This window comes from Phaseolus vulgaris, chromosome 7 (assembly GCF_000499845.2).
Source record: "Phaseolus vulgaris cultivar G19833 chromosome 7, P. vulgaris v2.0, whole genome shotgun sequence".
Lineage (NCBI taxonomy): Eukaryota > Viridiplantae > Streptophyta > Magnoliopsida > Fabales > Fabaceae > Phaseolus > Phaseolus vulgaris.
The window spans coordinates 39,674,914-39,689,636 of NC_023753.2; the positions used below are offsets into that span (position 1 = coordinate 39,674,914).

At 26.8% G+C, this 14,723-nt stretch overlaps 1 protein-coding gene and 1 long non-coding RNA gene across 2 annotated transcripts; one reads left to right on the plus strand and one right to left on the minus strand.

Annotated features, from left to right (window-relative positions):
* Nucleotides 1-3,536: 3,536 nt before the first annotated feature.
* Nucleotides 3,537-5,465, plus strand: LOC137827557 (albumin-2-like). The gene is made up of 2 exons (XM_068633744.1): nt 3,537-4,200; nt 4,283-5,465. The coding sequence occupies exons 1-2, from the start codon at nt 3,974-3,976 to the stop codon at nt 5,265-5,267; spliced, it is 1,212 nt and encodes a 403-aa protein (XP_068489845.1). The 5' UTR covers nt 3,537-3,973; the 3' UTR covers nt 5,268-5,465.
* Nucleotides 5,466-5,577: 112 nt separating this feature from the next.
* On the minus strand, nt 5,578-6,902 carry LOC137827559 (uncharacterized). Its single transcript, XR_011083759.1, has 3 exons — nt 6,738-6,902; nt 6,512-6,586; nt 5,578-5,734 (listed from the first exon to the last, which is right to left on the minus strand). It is a non-coding gene; the product is annotated as an uncharacterized lncRNA (long non-coding RNA).
* Nucleotides 6,903-14,723: the final 7,821 nt, after the last annotated feature.

Genomic DNA, 14,723 nt, shown 5'->3' on the forward strand with positions numbered 1-14,723 from the left:
AAGATGAATTAGTAAACTGGATCCCTTATAATAATGCAACTGTAAAATGACCTAATTAATTCATAAGGATAGAAAAGTTTGTCCCTGCAAGAATAAGATTAAATAAATTATGCTCACTTAGTATATATTTTAAATAGAGTTTTACACACTGAAAAAATCCAAGAGAATGTAAAATAACTGAAAAGAATAGGTAACAGAAATCACCTTACATAAACAATCATTTTCCTTGTGCCTTATAAATAGTCTTAGGAATACAAGCCAAACTTTTAGACTCTGGTAGAGCTATGATGTTTGGAAAACTAATTCATTGCACATTGGCACTGTGAAATAACAAAACAAAAAATAAAAGGACCAAAATAAAAATATATATATATATTTTGGTTGGGTGTCTTTTGTATAATATTTTGGTTATTGTAGTGTAATGTATGTCAGATCCTTAGTTAGTTGGGTGATGAAAAATTTGTTTGGTGTTTTTCTAAACTCCTTTCATGGAAGAGAAGCTTCGAAACTACCTAGCGTAGCTTCAAAACTATCTAAACCCTAAACCGCTCCAACTTTAAATAAACAGTTATTTCTATGTTTCTAAATCTCGTTAACCAACATGATCCAAACATTATTCAACATAAGATTAACCGAAGTAGATGCATCTTGAATCTTGAAATGTTCGAAATATGACTCATGGACAATAAGATCGACCGAGCTCACTCCAAACTAGTCGCAACAAAGATCCAAATTAACTAAACAACTCTCACAATGTAATTATACATATTCTTTTTTAGTCATGGCAAAGAAAATAAATATTAAATTAAATATTATTATCGAATAAAATGCATGCAAAATTAGGTTATTTCACTTTTTTTTATACAAACATTCTACTTCACATATTTTTTCAATCGTTTAGTGTTCTTGTTCACACAAACAATATCCTAAGGACCACACGTCACAACATATGAATTTCCATTAACTTAACATTAATTTTGATAAATATATGATGTTGTTACAAATCATGTCAAGGTGACAACTGTACCAAAATTGATTGCAGGTCCCAAACAAATACAACACGTGAAAAAATACCACTAGCAGTGTGGATTCTTTAGCAGATATATACGTATATATATACACTGCAATAATTTTCTTAAAAATACATCGTTAAGATAAAATTCTGTTTTCAATTTTTTATTAATATAAAGTACACACACAAAATAAAATAATAAATACCATTATAAAATAAATAAAAAATATTGAAAGATAAAAGTTAGAAATGTCTGAATTCGAAAATGAAAAGAAATAGAAAACAGAAAACGCATTGAATTTAATAGCTTATCCGAGGACCACGTTACATGATTATATTTTTATAATTTCTATAATTTCATTTTATTTTTTAACGTATTTCACAATTTGTAATAAATAATTATAAAATTGAAAGAATTAGTGTTATGACAATATCATATATAAGTGTATGCAATCCTCAACCTCAAGAGCAGTAGAATGTTTGGGACAAGTATTCAATCCTCTTGATTTGTATGGAAAAAAAAATAACCCAATTTTGCATGCATTTTATATGTATTTGTTAAAGTTGATTTTTGGTAAATACTTAATATGTATTTGTTTTGTTGTAGTGATTAAATCTTGCTGTATACAAAGTTAACGGGTGATACAATATCAGAAATAGCTCTGCAATTTTTATTTTTTTTAAATCTACATGTTATTCAAATAAATATAATAATATTTGCTTAATACAATAAATATAGTACTAAAAATAAATGAAAAAACTCTAAACATACTCACATGTGTATTCTAGAAATTACATAGGCAGATTTACTAGTATTCTAATTACAACATGTATGATATTAATTAATACTCTGATAGTTAAAAACAACCAGAATAATAAAGTATAGATGAAAAAATTAAAACTCAAAATGGACTTATGCATGCATACCAATTTATACAACATACACATGTCAATAATAAAGTTATTATGTTAAGTAAGTAATATTGCAAATTAAAATATCCTATGATAGTGCTAAACTTATCCAGTTTATGTGACGAGGCAAAGAAATTTGTATTTTTTTAATTTGAGTTTATTAATCGAAAAATGATTTATAGATCATATTTATTTTCATTAAGACGCATGAATTCATAATATATAAATAATTATTAGTTTAGCTGGTGTTAAACTAGAATTAATGTTAATTAATAAATAATAAATTAAATAAATATAAATAATAAAATCAAACAATATTAGCATCAATTAAATCGAATAATTTTATTTATTTTTAAAAATAATTTAAATTAATTTTAACAAATTCATCATTGACATTAACATAAAAGAATTTACATTTTTAACTTTAAAAGGTTAATCTTTTACACTATAATAAAATTATTAAATAACATTTAATTTTTTTTAAATAATTAATTATTATATTGATTAAGTTAAATATTATTTTATAAATTAAAAAATATTAGTATTTTAAAAAAATATTATTAAATAAAATTTATAAACTAATTTTAAATTACTATCTCACACTTAATCTTTTAACTATTAATTATTTTATATTCTCAACTAATCTTTATAATAACTAAGATATTATATTGTATTAAAGTTAATTTAGTCAATATTTAATAATGTTACAATATTGAGTGACACAATTATTTAGAATTTAATTCGATAATTTTTATAATAAATTATCATAATTTTAGTAAAAAATAAAAAAAGATTGAAAAAAAAATTATGTTTAACATAAATAATTTTTTATTTTCAAAAATAAAAAAAATTAAAATTGAAGCACTTATTTTATATGTAATTAAAACATATTTAACCTTATTATCAAAAACAACTTTTCGTTTCGTGTACGAATATCATTGAGTATATGGAATCTCATTCAGCACAAGATTTATTTGTGTTACCTGTAAATGGAATTTTTTTATAAGAATATTTTAATGATGTTTAAATATAATTTTTTTCTATATATATATATTATGGGATTTTCTATTTAGTTCACACAATTTTAAAAAAATATACTTAAAGATAATTATTATTTTTATATATAAGACATATAATTTTTGTGTTACTACTCTATTCAAATCTTATTTTTCTATATTTCTTACATTAAATAAACAGAATAGACAATTTAAAATATATATTTAATTTTTTCAATAATTGTAATATTTAATAATAAGTTAAATTATATATTTTTTAAAAAAAATACGAAGATGACAATGTGCATGTTTTCGTCCGTGTATATATATAATTATTGTATATTACTAATTAAAATAAGTTATTATAGTAGGAATGGAGAAAGAAAGTTGATGCGATGACAAAACAGTACACGACAATGATTTTAAGTATTTTTGTTTTAGGTTTGGTCTAACCCCACCCTTTAATCTTATCCAGAAGTAAGAGGAAGGACACATTTCTCACGTGCTTTACTTTACTAAGTTAGAAATAAGTGTATTCATGATAGTTTCCTGTATCAATAGTAAAGGACTTCCCACTCCATAATAGTATAAATAGGTGTCTTTCATAGGAATCTAATCATCCACAAATCAACTCAGATCTCTCTATTTATCTATACTTTATCCATCATTTTCTACAGTTTGTTAAGAAAATGTCAATCCCTCCACCAAATGATCCATCCAGAGGTTCATCAGAATTCTCACAGCCTCTCCGAATGGTAGATTTTGTTGAAGCTCTAGAATTGTTAAATAATATCAACCGTGTGAACGTCGTGGAAGGAAACTTGACTGGAATTGAGTACAGGACAGGTGATCAAGAATTAGATATTCGTCGTCCTGTATATCGTTGGGACAGAAGGCCCTACCAGGAGATCTTTGAAAATGGCTTCCAAGCATGACCTCAAGGACAAACTCCCAACTCCACTTATTATGATTTGCATCACTTCATTGAACATGCAGGAGCCCCTCTTGATTCCAATAGGCCTCCAACTACAACACATGTGTACCACACTCAACAATGCTTGGCAACCAACACCTTCTATCGAAGTCCTCCCACCCGGCTCTCAGATCCAATTTTATCATTATGAAATTTATGCTCCTGGTGGTATTTGGTATTTGGGTTGCTCTCAGTCTTAATAGTTACCCATATATTTCTCAAGCTGAAGTTTGCTTTGTTGGAGGAATTGCATCTCAGTACATTCGATCTTGTCTCATATTCACAGCAACACGTGAAGCCGGAGCAAGGTTAGATTACATCTCATGCTATATAATTTTTATAATCATCTCATATAATCAATCACTAACTATAACCTATTATATTGTGCAGGTTTCCGAGATTACAGAGAGAAACAAGATTGGTGATAAACAGAAATTTTAATCCAGTGTCATTTCCTTACCTTGAAGTTGTAGTTCATATGCCAGTGTACTACTACAGAGATGATAATGGTGTAAACAGATACCTACCTGAAGAAACTTATCCGCCTAGGAGAGAGAAAAGAGAGGTCTTGAGTGCTGATGAGGATGCTGCTCTTAAGTGGTATACTAGTTCAGTTCTAGAGATACCAAGTTATATAAATTCTGCATTGCGTTCATCAAGAACAAATGAAGTTTATTTCTTCTTAAAAAATAAGTATGTGCGGGTTTATTACACTCCTGGACAAACAGATGATAAGATTTTGACTGATTTACGTTGGATTTATGATGGCTTTCCATCACTTGTTGATACGCCATTTGGAGAATATGGAATAGACTGTGTCTTCGACACTGAAGGCAACGAAGCATATATCTTTTGTACCAAACTTTGTGCCTACATAGACTATGCTCCAGGTACAATGAATGACAAGATTCTCTCAGGTCCTACCACAATTGCTGAAATGTTTCCCGTCCTAAAAAACACAGTGTTTGAGAATGGCATAGATTCTGCATTCAGGTCAACCAAAGGAAAAGAAGTTTACCTATTCAAGGGAAATAAGTATGGTCGCATAATGTATGATTCCAAACAGCTTGTTGGCACCATTCGTAATATCACTGATGGGTTTCCTGTTTTGAAAGGTACCATCTTTGAAAATGGAATTGATGCTTGTTTTGCTTCTCATAAGGAGAATCAAGCTTATCTTTTCAAGGGAGAAAACTATGTACGGATCATTTTCACCCCAGGCACTACCGATGACACTCTTGTGGGTGATGTGAAGTCTATCTTTAATGGTTGGCCACTTCTTAGAGGCATTCTACCTCTCGACAATAAAGGAGTTGATGCTCATCCTCAATCTGATCATGAAGAACCATATCCTGATCAACATGATGAGCTTTGAAAAAAAAATAACAAGATGCCATAATATGATAAGAATAAGGCTTTCATTGCCAAAGTATTGCTTCCTTTTCTTTCTTTCTTTCCTAATGTAATAAGTGTGGATGCTTGTGTTTACTTTCTTCTATGTGGATATTTGCTTTCCTTTCTTCATGTAATGCTAATGGTTTAATAATAAAAGTGTGCTTTTTGATTGAATAAATTATTCTAAATTTGTTTCCTTTAAAAAATTTACGGAGATGTTTATTGGTTGATTTGATTCCAGTGTATTTTTTAAAGGCTATGTGTAACACCCCATAATTTACATATAACTATTACAATAAAAGTTCTACCAGTTTCTATACAAACTTGGAGTTTTTCAAAACATTCCTAATACATGATTAGGATTTATAGAAATACAAATATTTACATATCCACAGCTCAAAATAAAACTCTGTAACCTCTAAGGCTCTCCTGCACCTGTATGGTCATCTGCTCGTGTACATAGTACAGTCATCGCAGTTCAAACACAGCAAGAAAAGCAAGGGTAAGCTACTGAAAATAGAATTTTATAATATACACACTTAAATCCAAAGAGAAAACCAAGTTACATGATCAATTTCTCAAATTACACAATCTTCTTCAAATCCCAACATTAAAACAATCACATAGATCTCACATGGATCTACACATCCAGAATATTCAACAAACAACATCTTCCGGAAGACCCGTATTAAGTAAGTCCTACCAGAGACTAACACCTGATCCAAAGATTACCAGCGAATCCAACAAAAAGGATTAGGGTAAGTTCAATACAACCCAAGCCGTGCATCTCATATGTCACAGTGTGCATGAACTCCCCCATCAGCTTCTCACCACCTGATATCTTAGTCTATGTGACTTAGATCATCAGTGAAGCTCGGAGATCTCTGTTACCACTTAGGCATCAATACTTAATATACAACAAACATCAGTCCATACATTATCTCAAATGTATGAATTCAATTTCATACCATTTCGTCATACAATATCATTCAAAAAGTTATCCACAATATTCAAAAGTTTATTTGGCATAAAAAAATACACTTTAATACTAAATCATCAAAACCCAATATTTTCACAAATTTAAATAATATATAAACAAACAACCCAATATAAATAAACACACAACATCCCTGCAAGAGAAATTGAATATTGGGACCACGTCCCTTCCGCATTCAGGTCTTCTATCCTAGGGTGCTATTAAAAAATAAATTTAGCTTCCCTTACCTCAATTGCTTGCTTTCCAAGCAACTTTTAGAATTTTATTCCCCACCGTTTGGATAAGCTTCAAGATTTACGGGCCTAATGCAAATTATCCAAACAGAACAAAATTTCAGTATATAATAGAATAAGTTGAGAGGATTAAACTTCTCAACTGACCCCATCAAAATTGATGACTAAATCCTAAGGAAAAACAGTGAACACAGGATATTTAGAGTAAAAATGAACTTACTCTGTTTGAAAATCTGATCGGGTAGAAATGTTCCTTAACTCCTCTGCTACAGCGTGGTATGATCAGATTCTAAAATAGATGAAGATTGAGAGAGAAATTAAGAGAGAGGGAGAGAAGAGAATTGGAGAGAGAGAGAAAGTGGTTTGGAAGAATGAAGAAGAAAGTGATAGTGGGCACACTGTTTCTGCTTTATATAAAGAAAGTGTCGTTACACTATGATACGTAAACTCAAGTAAAAATGATATAAAGAAGAAAAGAAAAATAAATCCAATAAAATTATTGAGGACTATGTGAATTTCATAAAGTATAATCTATTTTTTTATTGTCAATAAATAAATAAATTAAAAAAAATATTTTAGAAGTGTTATAAACTTTATAAAAATATCAACAACCTCATCATCTTGTTTACGAATTTAGAAAAATATTACAAATATCAATAATAAGCAAACAAAACCAATACGAGACCTAGGCTTCCTGCAAAATTATGCAGAAAACCTTGCATAAGTATCCTTTTGATGAAGCACAATCTATATGTGAAACAAAAAGAATGTTCATATGTTAAAAACCCCACAACATATTATAATTATTAGAATAAAAAAATAATTTAAAATAAAATTATTAGAATTAGGTGAGTATCCAATTTGTACACTTTGATTTCAAATGTTATATTTAAACAAAATCAAGTTTGAAAAACTATACTAATGACGATAATTTAAAATACATAAAATCAAAGAAATACAATAATATTTAGAGGTGGTGGTGAAAATTATCGTCCATGATAATGAACAACAAAAACAACTATATAAAAAATTGTCATCTATATAAAAATAAAAATTACAACTTTAATCACATCTAAATTAAAAAATAAATTAACGACAATTAATAGACAATATATTGAAAATGATCACTCTAAAGATTCTAAAAATTATCGTCTAAACACCTTTGTCTCACAATGATTATACATATTCTTTTTAGTCATGGCAAAGAAAATAAATATTAAATTAATTATTAAGATATTTATGTAGGACTATTATCGAATAAAAGGCATGCAAAATTGGGTTATTTCACTTTTTTTAACACAAACATTCTACTTCACATATTTTTTCAATCGTTTAGTGTTCTTGTTCACACAAAAAATATCCTAAGGACCACACGTCACAACATATGAATTTCCATTAACTTAACATTAATTTTGATAAATATATGATGTTGTTACAAACCATGTCAAGGTGACAATTGTACCAAAATTGATTGCAGGTCCCAAACAAATACAACACGTGAAAAAATACCACTAGCAGTGTGGATTCTTTAGCAGATATATACGTATATATATACACTGCAATAATTTTCTTAAAAATACATCGTTAAGATAAAATTCTGTTTTCAATTTTCTATTAATATAAAGTATACACACAAAATAAAATAATAAATACCATTATAAAATATAAAAAAATATTGAAAGATAAAAGTTAGAAATGTCTGAATTCGAAAATGAAAAGAAATAGAAAACAGAAAACGTATTGAATTTGATAGCTTATCCGAGGACCACACGTTACATGATTATCTTTTTGTAATTTCTATAATTTCATTTTATCTTTTTAACGTATTTCATTTTATAAATTCTAGAGTTGATAATTAAACTTTTGATAATTAATTATATATCAATTTTAAAATATTTATCAATAATAATAAAAACTAATTTAAATACTAATAATTTTTTAATATTTAAAATAATATTTAATTTACACAATATAATAAATAATTATTTTTAAAATAAAATAAAATTAATTTTTATTTAATAATTTTTTTAGTAATAATCTTTATAAAAGTTCAAAACTGAAATTTAGCTAATTGAAGAAGTTATAAAAGTTCAAACCTGAAATTAATTATTTGATTAAATTAGAAACTATTTTATAAATTAAAAAAATATTAATATTTAAAATAATTTTTATTATCAATAAAAAAATATAATTTTTTAAAACTGATATCTAATTATTAATTATTAAAATTTTAATATATTTTAAATTAATTATTTTTAGTGTTTTAAAAATTAATTTAGAATTTAAAGTATTTCTTAGTAAATAAAATCTTGATAACTAATTTAAATACTAATTTATAAAATTTTATTAATAAAAAACACTTTATATATTAATAACTTTTTATTTCTAAAATAATATATAATTTAAAGTTAATACAATTTTTATTTTTAAATTTAATTAATATTTAATAATCTTTTAGTGTGATATGCAGGCATAAGTCCATTTTATATATATTTTTATCCTATATTATATTTGCATAGCATAAATGTCATCAAAGTATAACATTTATAATACTAATTAATACTCTCGTAGTTAAAAACAGCCTCGTAAAAAAGAGAAAGAAAAAAAATTCTCTGTTTAAAAATAAATATAATAGTTACAAATGATATTGTTTAATTGTTTCCTATATCTAAGAACATAGTTTTTGTTTCCAATTTTAGTAATTATTTTACTAAAATTATCATAATAAAAAAATATCAATTAGAATTAGCTTCTAAATAATAGCATAAAAAATGTAACATTATTAAAACCCACTAAGTAAACTTTAACATGACCTAAAAGATTAACTTTTTGTGTAAAAATGTAAAATTATTTTTAAATATATTGTTTTGTGTTAAAAATGTAAAATTATTTTTAAATATAATTTTATATTATGTAAAGTGTGTGTATTGGTTAAGTTGATGCTTAATATGATAATATAGTCAACCTAACTAATTATGAGTTGAGGTTAATTTTTTTTAAATATGTAAAAACATTTGTGTTAATGTGTAATAAATTAATTAACATTAACTCAAATAAATATTAAAATGTATTTAATTCCATATGGTTTAATTAACATTAAATTAAATAACTTTTATAAAGTAAAAAACATATGGACGTCAATTTAGCTAATATTAAATTATTTTAATTAAAAATTAATGTTAGAGTTTACTTAACTAACACTAATTAGAATTGTAAAAATTGACACTAATGAACTAGTATTCATAGTTTTAGAGCCTGTTACATATATAATATAAATTTATCACTATTAATTAATTAATCCTAATTTTTACTTGTTAGAATCGATTTTTAGTGAAGTTAAATTTATATTTTCTTATAGTGATTTGAGTTATATAAAAAAAAATGAAATCAACTTCTTCAATTAGATATATTTTGGGGTTTGAACTTTCACAAAGATTATATTTTCTAATTTGGTATAAAGTGTGTTTAGTTTAGGATGTATCTTGAAATTTTTGTAGGTGAATTTCTGATATAATAATTATGAACTTTTAATTTTATTTTCAATCTAATAATAAATCTCATGGCTTCTTCAAGATTAGGATTGCAAGTTATGTTACAAAGAGTACTTTATTCTTCAAGATTGTAAATTATGTCACAAAGGAGTAAATACATGCTTGTGTAGACTAGCCTTAAGGAATTGGAAAGTTAGGTCTCATTCCTTCCAATAAGACTCATACAAGAATACGAAATGGTTAAGTCTTGTTTGATTAGTACTCATCATTTTCCAATAAAGATCCTAGTTAGTGCAAACTAATCTAAGTATCCAAACTACATATATTATTTTTGGTAGAGTAAATTTATTTGGATTTTTCAAATCCATTTAAAACAAACTAAATTTATATTAAATCTACTTTATCAATTAGATTCAATTTTTTATGGGACTGACTTGACGTGGGTCAACTCAACCCAACCTTGGTAGACTTGACTCGACCTACCTTAAGTCGACTCAGCTCGACATGATCTACCTGGTCCGAGCTGACTAAGCTCGAATCGGGCCCAAGCCGACTCGGTTCGACCTAGATCTGACTTGACTTGGCTTGAGTTGGGTTAGACGTGTTGACTTGAACTCGGGCCAACTCGACTCGACCTTGAATCGCACCGACTTGGCTTTTTCTAAACCTAGGCCAACTCAACTCGACCTGGATCTGGGCTGACTTGGCTCAACTTGGCCTCGGGCCAACTTGGCACGACATGGAACATGTCCGACTAGCCTCGAACTAGGCTTATGCGCAGACTGACTTGGAAGCAGGTTGATTTAGCTAGACTTGGGCTCGAGTAGACTCGACTCGACATGGGACCATACATACTTGACTCGACTTGGCTCAACCTGGATTTGGGCCGACTCGGCTTGGCAAGGGGCCCATGCCGACTCATCTTGAAATGGGTTCAAGTTGACTCGACTTGACCTGGTACCAAGACAACTTGGCTCGACTTGAGCCCAGACTGACTCTGCTCTACATAAGCCCATGCTGACTCAACTTGACATGGGGTCATGTCGGCTCAGCTCAACTTGGTACTAGGTCGATTCAAGTTGACTTGGGCCTGAACCAACTCGGTTGATAGAGGCTCGACACGACTTGGGCCTGAACAGACTCGGTTGGACAGTGTTCGAATCGACTCGACTCCACCAAGACCTAAGTTGACTCGGCTGGACCTGGACTTGGGTCGAATCAACTGCACTGGGCCGGACAGGCTTTACCTCAGCATGCACTGACTCTACTCCACATGGGCATGAGCTCACCTGTCTCTACATGGGTTTGGGTTGACTTAGCTCAAACTGGGTCCATGCCATCTCAAGTCAACATGGGTCCAGGTTGACTCGACTCGATCCGGGCTGGGGTCGAGACAACTCGACATGGGTTCGGGTTAACTCGACTCGGCCCGGATCGACTCGGCTAGACCTGGTCCCGTGTCATGTTGGCTCGACTTGGACTGGATCATTTTGACTCAATCTAGGCCCAAGTCGACTCAACTAGACTTGGGCTCGAATCGACTTAGCTCGACTTGAGTCCTGGTTTACTTGACTCAACCTAGGTCCGAAATGACTCAAAATCCATCACAAAATTCATTTTGGATAATTAAAAATGTATTGAATGTATATCTAATCCAAATCTATTTAGATGAATTGAATTTAAATCCAAAAAATAAATTTGAATTTAAAATCTAAAAAATAAATTTGAATTTAAAATAAATATATTTAAATGGACTTACAAACAATAAATTTTTTTTGAATAATTATGAATTACAATTTAATTTTTTTAAAAAGATAGGTACCTTATAAAAGAATGGTTTTAAAGGGAGGTAAAAGAGTGAATGGTTATAAAATTATACAATAAATTGGTACATTGTATATTCAAATAACAACTTACGTGTTTCATGCATTTACATTGGATGCACTCATATATCCATTAAGTACATGATAATAGGTTGTTTTCTAATTTTAACATTTTTTTTACTAAAATTAGCATAGTTCATATTGTAAGAAAATGATTATGAGATATTATGATATACTAGAATTTAGTTTATGAACACATGACTATCTTTAAGGATGGTATATTCAGCTTAGTAAATATTGATTAAAGTTATATTATGGATATATTTACTTATTATTTAATAAATAAATATTAATCAATATTTTTTATTGATAGCAATCATATATTTATATTTTTCATTTGTAACATTAACAATGACACTAAATTTATTAAAATATTATTTCTCATTTGTATATTTAGATTTAATTTTAATAAATCATAGGTACGTATAATCTCTTTTATTTAATTTTTAATATTAAATATAAATATATATATATATAAATAATAAAATAAAAAATATGAATGCATATATATTAGAGTATCTGTGTGTTTCCGTAGTAATTAATAATAAAAAATTATAAAACTAAAAAAATTAAAGTTATGACAAATTATATATTTATAAAAAATAATGTAAAGTTAATGGAAATTCATATGTTGTGAAGTGCGGTCACTCGGATATGTGATTTGTATGAACAAAAAACACTAAACGACATGAAAAAAAAATCTTACATAAATATTTTGGTTTGTATGAAAAAAAAAAATCCAATTTTGCATTCATTTTATTCGATAATAATCTTACATAAATATTTTATCTTTCACTACAAGACAATCATGAAATAAAAACTAATTTTTAGATACCAAAATAATTAGTTGTAATAATAACTAAATTAGAGACCATTTTAAAAATTAAATAAAAAATTAGTTTATAAATTAGTTTTTATTATTGTTAAATAGTTTCTAAATTGGTATCTAATTACTAACCAAGGTTTTAGAGACCAAATTTAGAAACTAAATAATTGGTAGTTAAAACCTTGGTTGTTAATTAGATACCAATTTAGAAATTATTTAACAATAATAGAAACTAATTTAGAAACCCAATTTTTTTATTTAGTTTCTAAAATGGTTTCTAATTTAGTTAATATTGCAAGTAATTATTTTTGTTTCTAAAAATTTGTTTCTATTTCATGATTTTCTTGTAGTGTTTTAACATAAACAATCCTACATAGTTATATTAAAATCCTTTTTTTTCAATATTTCTTTCATTAAATAAATACATAAGACAATTTAAACCGTAAATTTTAAAGTCAGTAGCTAAAATTTTGTTACCTAATTAAATACCAATTTAAAAATTATTTATCAATAATAAAAAATAATTTATATATTAATTTTTTAATATTTAAAATAATATTTAATTTATTCAATATATCAACTAATTATTTTTAATTTTTAAAATTAATTTTTATTTAATAATTTTCTCATAGTGACCCTTTTTATAAAATTTCTAAATTTCTAGAAATTTAACTAACCGAAGAAGTTGATTGAATAAAAAAGAAAATAGTGTAAATAACTAACATCATTACGAGAAAATACAGATTTAGTGTCAATTAAAAGTCAACTCAACTAAGTAGAAATAGACATTAATTAGTCAATAACATTAGATATAGGTATCTATGTAATTTATTAGTGTATCTATGTAGTATAAGTTAATACTCACTAATACAAAACAATGTTTTAATGACGATTAAAAGGATTTTTATCTAATAACTGTTATTATTTTAGATATTATTTTAGATGTCGTTATAAATTAGTTATTTATAATGACGATTTTAGAACCGTTCTTATAAAACTTCATTAATTACACGTATAAAAAATATCATTATTTTGTTAAATAAAAGAAAAAATATATTTATAACAACAATTTTAATAATTTTTTAGTTTATAAAATTATTTTTAATTTAATTAAATAATAACTAATTATTTTAATTTATAAAATTAATTTTTATTTAATTATTTTATTACTGTGTTATTTACTCACTATTAAAAATATTGTTTTAATAACTACACAGTAGAAAAGTTAAACTATAATTATAAGGTGATACAATAGAATTTTAAAATGGATCAATCTCTTCAAATAGATTTACATCTCAGAAATATCACTCTTTTAGCTGCATTATTGTATTAATAGGTATTTTACTCCAAATTGTTATCACTTGGCTTTTAATTTAGCGCATAAATAATCAGTGGGATGTCATAAAATGCCAAGATTAAAATAATATTTTTATTTTAAAAAGAATGAAAATAAGTGAATTATGTTTCACAGAAATATAATATTTTATTTGAAAAGAACAAAACAAAATTAAAATTAAAATTAAAACACACTTATTTTATATGTGATGATAACATATTTAACCTTATTATCAAAACAACTTTTCGTTTCGTGTACGAATATAGCAACCATCATTGAGTATATGGAATCACATACAGCACAAGTTTTATTTGTGTTACTTCAGCTAGTTTTTTTTTTTTTTTATTGGTGTTTCGTCTATTTGATTTGTCTGTATTTGCTTTAGTGGAATGTTGGATGAAGTTTCTGTCAGATTTTGTTTTGTCATGTTATGTCAGTAGCTGCTTTGTTTTTTAGATGTTTGAAAGATGTTATGCGGTTAGACTCGTACCCTTTTGTATAATGATTGAATCACTATTGGAGTGGTTCTTGGGTATATATATTATTGATTGCTGATAAAAAAAAGTCACGAAAATTTTAATTTGATTTAAAAAATATTTTAATGATGTTTAAATATAACTTTTTTCTATATATATTATGGAATTTTATATTTAGTTCACACAATTTAAAA